This window comes from Populus euphratica, unplaced genomic scaffold, assembly GCF_000495115.2.
Source record: "Populus euphratica unplaced genomic scaffold, PopEup_1.0 scaffold68.1, whole genome shotgun sequence".
In the NCBI taxonomy this organism is placed as follows: Eukaryota; Viridiplantae; Streptophyta; class Magnoliopsida; order Malpighiales; family Salicaceae; genus Populus; species Populus euphratica.
The window spans coordinates 996396-1001999 of record NW_011499901.1 but is presented as its reverse complement, the minus strand read 5'-3'; the positions used below and the strand labels follow the sequence as shown (position 1 = coordinate 1001999).

The 5604-nt window shown below is 32.0% G+C and overlaps 1 protein-coding gene across 1 annotated transcript; it reads left to right on the top strand.

Annotated features, from left to right (window-relative positions):
• The first annotated feature begins 1355 nt into the window (after positions 1-1355).
• On the top strand, positions 1356-5032 carry CPK29 (calcium-dependent protein kinase 29). The gene is made up of 8 exons (XM_011036665.1): positions 1356-2209; positions 2820-2963; positions 3181-3333; positions 3544-3659; positions 3890-4057; positions 4189-4316; positions 4429-4528; positions 4889-5032. The coding sequence occupies exons 1-8, from the start codon at positions 1477-1479 to the stop codon at positions 4964-4966; spliced, it is 1620 nt and encodes a 539-aa protein (XP_011034967.1). The 5' UTR covers positions 1356-1476; the 3' UTR covers positions 4967-5032.
• The last annotated feature ends 572 nt before the right edge of the window (positions 5033-5604 follow it).

Sequence of the window (5604 nt, the reverse complement as noted above, 5' to 3'; positions counted from 1 at the left end):
GAAAAGAAGCATGCAATTGCAGTACTATCATCAGAATTCCAGGTAGCCCTCTTAATTTTAATGGTATATCCACACATCCACCTTAGTGCTTAATTTACAAGTACTTGCTCTATATTTTTACCCAAAATTGATGAAAGAGTAATATTATACGATCACATAGAACCAATAAAATCTTCATATAAATATAAGTAATAGTTATATATCTTCTTTAATGGAAGACCAATCGTTTGTAATATATTGTAGACGAAAGAAATTACTGTTTACATAACTGCTACATTGCTAAGCTACTATGAAAGATAACAAAGCAAGAAGAGCAAAAGTTACACTACCACCATAATATTGCATAGACGAAATATTTTGTCGGCGACTTTGTTAAAAATAACTTTACCGACGAAAATAGATCTTTAAAAAGAAAAAGAAATGTGTTTATTAATTTTAATATTTTAAAATGAGATTTATAAATCCCATAATATTGATTTGAATTAATGATTAACAAGTATTCTCTGTATTAGAAATATAAATTTTCTTATCTGTATATGATTTCACTAGTAAATGACTTTCAGAAAGATGGCTTCTATAAAAAAAATCAGGTTAACCAGGTATATAATATTTAAATTCTTGATATAAATATTATATATTTAATTCTCATTCTTTAATTGCTACAAGTACAATAGCAGCACCTTCAATTGATCATGAGCTAGCAAAAGAGGTCATATTATCTCTTCCAAGTGAAATTTGTGAAGGCTGTTCTTGTTGAAATACAAGTGGGTTAGATGCAAAATGGATGCATACGCCACCGACTATAGTACTATACATCTTTTGAAAAAGAAGATTCGACGAGTGTAAACCGAGACTTTGCTTTGTAACTATTTAATTTATATCTTCCAGGAAAACCTAGCATTTTCATAACATTTTTATAAGAATCTAGTGCTCTTGAACATGCTAAGAATTAAGGCATTCTTTGGTTATCCCCAAAGAAATTATAGCTGGACCAAACACAAAATTGTTAAAGCCTCTGTTCCTCGTACCTGTCTCTCTCTCCCTCTCCCTCTCTTAAATAAGGTGGGTTTGAGCGAAATTTCCTTATTTCACACGTCAAAGAAATAGCTTTCAAGTTTTGAGCCAAGAAGCAGTCCCCTCCGCCTTTTTTTCTACACACAACAAGGCAAAGCAAATGCATATTCGAACGTTTTTCTTTTCTTTATTTCCACTGCAACAAAAAATAAGAAGAAGAAGAAGCATATTCAAGCCAAAAGATAAAGAAAAGAAATAATGATACCCAGGACTATCCCGAGGGCAAAAGCAAAGAACCAAAAAAAAGAGAAAAGAAACAGAGTTTCCTTGACAAAAAGTTGCCGATCTCTTGTTATTGTAATAAATGCAAACCCCATATCAGCAGATTTACTACTTAACCATTCTCAAAAACACCATAAGACAATTTTGCTCTGTTGTCTTCCGTTTCTGCCTACCAAGCCAATGGGAATTTGTTTCTCTAGACTCGGTTTCTCCAAGTTTCGTTCTCATGATATCCATATTTCCTCTACCTCGGAAGAGGACGGCTACCAACCAAAACCACCTAAAAGACGAGCCCAAGAACATTATAATCCACCACCATCACAAGCAGCCACAAAACCAGCTCCTCCTTCAGAAACATTTGGCAAATCTCAAACTGCTCTTACTCCATCTTCAACATCAAATATTGGCCCTATTCTTGGTAAGCCATTCGTTGACATAACCAAGATTTACGATCTTCATAGAGAATTGGGTAGAGGCCAGTTCGGTATAACTTATCTTTGTACAGAGAAGGCAACACAAAGAAAGTATGCGTGCAAGTCTATTTCAAGGGGGAAACTTGTGACTAAAAAAGATATTGAGGATGTTAAAAAAGAGATTTTGATAATGCAGCACTTATCAGGCCAACCGAATATTGTTGAATTCAGGGGTGCTTATGAAGATACACAAAATCTGTACGTGGTCATGGAACTATGCTCTGGTGGGGAGCTTTTTGATCGGATTATCGCTAGAGGGAGTTATTCAGAAATGGAAGCTGCTGTAATTATTAGGCAAATTGTGAATGTGGTTCATGTGTGTCATTTTATGGGGGTCATGCATAGAGATTTGAAGCCCGAGAATTTCTTGCTTGCAAATAAAGAAGATAAAGCTCCGATTAAAGCTACTGATTTTGGACTCTCTGTCTTTATTGAAGAGGGTTAGTAATTTTTATTTTTATTTACAAATTTAGTTCTTTTATTTTTATTTTTATTTTTTTTATGATTTTTTTTCTTTTTCAAAGTAGATAAAGGATTCTCCAACTTGTGTGGTTTAATTTTAACACAACTGTATTTTTCCAAGTTTTTTTTTGGTTGAATGATCTTGCCAAGTCGAAACTAAATATTTTTACATGTTCTGTAACCATTTGGAAGACTAAATTTATGATTTTAATCTCCTAGAACCATGTTTAGCAATTGGAAAAAATTAACAAGTTTTTGCACTAAATCTAAGATATTGGCTTGTTCTAATGTATCATTTAATATTTTTATACTTTTAAATGAAATGTGAAATTTGAGTCTAAATATTCAAATTGGTGTATTAAGTATTTCTTAATGATGCCATAATGGATTAGTAAGACCAAGTCAATTAAGAAAGTGACTCCACAGGTTGACCACGTCTAATTGTTTTTCAATCACAAGATAGGAAAAGGAAAGAGAATACAGTACATCCTAGAAAGAGAGACTATAGTGAAAAGTATGCAAGGATGTTATTATACTAAGAGTCATGATTTTCTATTATCACTGAACATTGCATAACTAATTTTCCAGGAAAAGTATATGGCGACATTGTTGGAAGTGCATACTATATTGCTCCAGAGGTGTTGAAACGGAGTTATGGAAAAGAGATTGATGTATGGAGTGCTGGGATTATTTTGTACATTCTTCTGAGTGGAGTACCTCCTTTCTGGGCTGGTATGTTCTTTTTGAGGAACCAGAAACACTTTGACATTGTTTTCACTCTTTTGTTTAAAGAATGACATCCATTCTGTTTGTTTTCTTTACAATGATTTGTGAGTCCATTCTGTTTGTTTTTTTTTACAATTTTTAAACTAGGATTTTTCTCTATTTAGATATTTTTGTAGTGTAATGTTTTTCCAACTGACGTTCGAATGAACTCAATTTATGATAGAGACCGAGAAGGGCATATTTGAAGCAGTACTGGAAGGCAATCTTGACTTGGAGAGCTCGCCATGGCCTCACATTTCATCCTCTGCAAAGGACCTTATTAGGAAAATGTTAACGAGGGACCCTAAGAGAAGGATTACCGCTGCCCAGGCACTTGGTAAGTACATAATCATCCATGAGAATTTAATTGATTAGTCCTTCCTCTCATTCAATGGGTGTCTATGACTTGGATCTCTGATATCCTTCTTCAATTGATTGATCTTACAACTAATTACGTCTGCTAGGGAAATTTTCTTCATTATCAAATTATAGATGTCGTAAAATTATGTGGCGTAATGATACTATTCATACCATATACTTGATCCAGAACATCCATGGATGAAGGTGGATGGTGACGCATCTGGCAAACCTATAGATAGTGCTGTCTTGATTCGGATGAAGCAATTCAGAGCAATGAACAAGTTAAAGAAGCTTGCACTAAAGGTATGCTTTAAAGCTGCATTTTCTGGATGATCACAGCCGTATAATTGTCCTCAAATTAATTCTTAAATAACTCATTTTCAATGTTATACCATATGAAGGAATAAATATAGTTGTTAGAATGATGCTAGTTTTTAGATTTAAGTATCAACAAGAACAATTCTTCTGTTTGTCTTTTATTGCTTTCATCCTCTTATCATTGCTTTCCTAATCTTAAATTTACTTTCTTGAAGGTAATAGCGGAGAACCTTTCAGAGGAAGAAATCAAGGGTTTAAAGCAGATGTTCCACAACATGGACACTGATGAAAGTGGTACTATCACATACGAAGAACTCAAATCTGGACTGTCGAGGCTAGGATCTAAGCTTAATGAAGTAGAAATGAAGCAGTTGATGGATGCTGTGAGAACTAACACTAGATATCCTTACTTTTATCATTGCATTAGTTTGTTAGTTGCTAACAATCATTGCAAAAAGATTCATACTTAAGTTTGCAAGAATAAGCATTGATGAGACCAATTTTGTTTTAACAGGCTGATGTTGATAAGAGTGGGACTATCGAATATCTCGAATTTATTACAGCTACAATGCATCGGTATAAACTTGAGATGGAAGAGAACTTGTACAAGGCCTTCCAATATTTTGACAAGGATGGTAGTGGGTTAGTTTGCTCCTACATTTCTCCTTAGGGTTTTAATTTTCTCATGAGACAAATCTGATTCATAAATCTTCCTGTGAATGTCAAACTTTATTAAACTTGTTTAATTTCACAGGTTCATCACAAGAGATGAACTAAGGCAAGCTATGGCTCAACATGGGATGGGTGATGATGCTACAATAAATGAAGTCATAGAAGATGTTGATACTGATAAAGTAATTTTCTCATTTCCTTTTCAACCTCTTTATTATCATATGGTGGTACTTTTGAAATTCATTAAACCTGGGGATCCAACCCAAGAATTAAATCTCAAGTTGGATAGATTAATTTGAAAGGGTGCCGTTTTAAGTTCTTTGTTTTAAAAAAGTAAAAGCAAAATTATTTTGATTTTTTTAAAATTCTAACTATTAATGAGTTGACCTATCATATTAATCATGTCTCACCGAATTAACTCTAATTTTATTTTATAAAACATATTCTAAGTTAGATCTTGGATTAACATGCTAAATTAAACCGAGTTTAATAGTATTATGCTTTTGTATAACTGATTTGGTAAGGGGAAACATATTGTGCAGGATGGAAAGATCAACTATGAGGAGTTTACGAGCATGATGAGAAAAGGAACCCAAGATTATGAAATAAATTTAACATAGAAATATCATTGTATATAAAGTGCTTAAAAATAAGCCCTTGTGATATTTGCAAATCCCTTGCCTGAATTTTTTTTTTAATGTTAACAAGAACAATAATAATTAAATAAATAACCTTATGTTGCAGCTATTGTAAATGATCCATTGATCAAGGGATAATCAAGATTCAACTGGAAATTGTAAACATATTTGTTAAAGGAAAAAAAACAGAGATAGAGAAACTGCGAGCACGTACCTCTCTCATGCCCTAGTTATTCAATGAAATTATTTTATACCTAAACATTTTTAGATTAACACTTCCATAACTTGCATTCACGACATTATATTGACTTTAGTGCAGAATTATTAATGAAAAAAATTTGAAAATTTAAATTTTTTATTTTTATTTTTAGTGTTATAACCTACTTTTAAATTGACTTCGTTGCAGAATTAAATTAACCTTTTCTTATTTGTTTTTATAATATAACAAGCTTTTCAAATTATTTTTCATCTAAAAGAATATCAAAATTATTCATTTTTAAATATGGTTTTAAGATTTTGATATGCTAGAGTAAAAAATTAAAAAAATTAAAAAATTATTATAATATATTTTCAATTAAAAAAACTTTTTTAAAAAAATTATATCATAATACCAAACACAC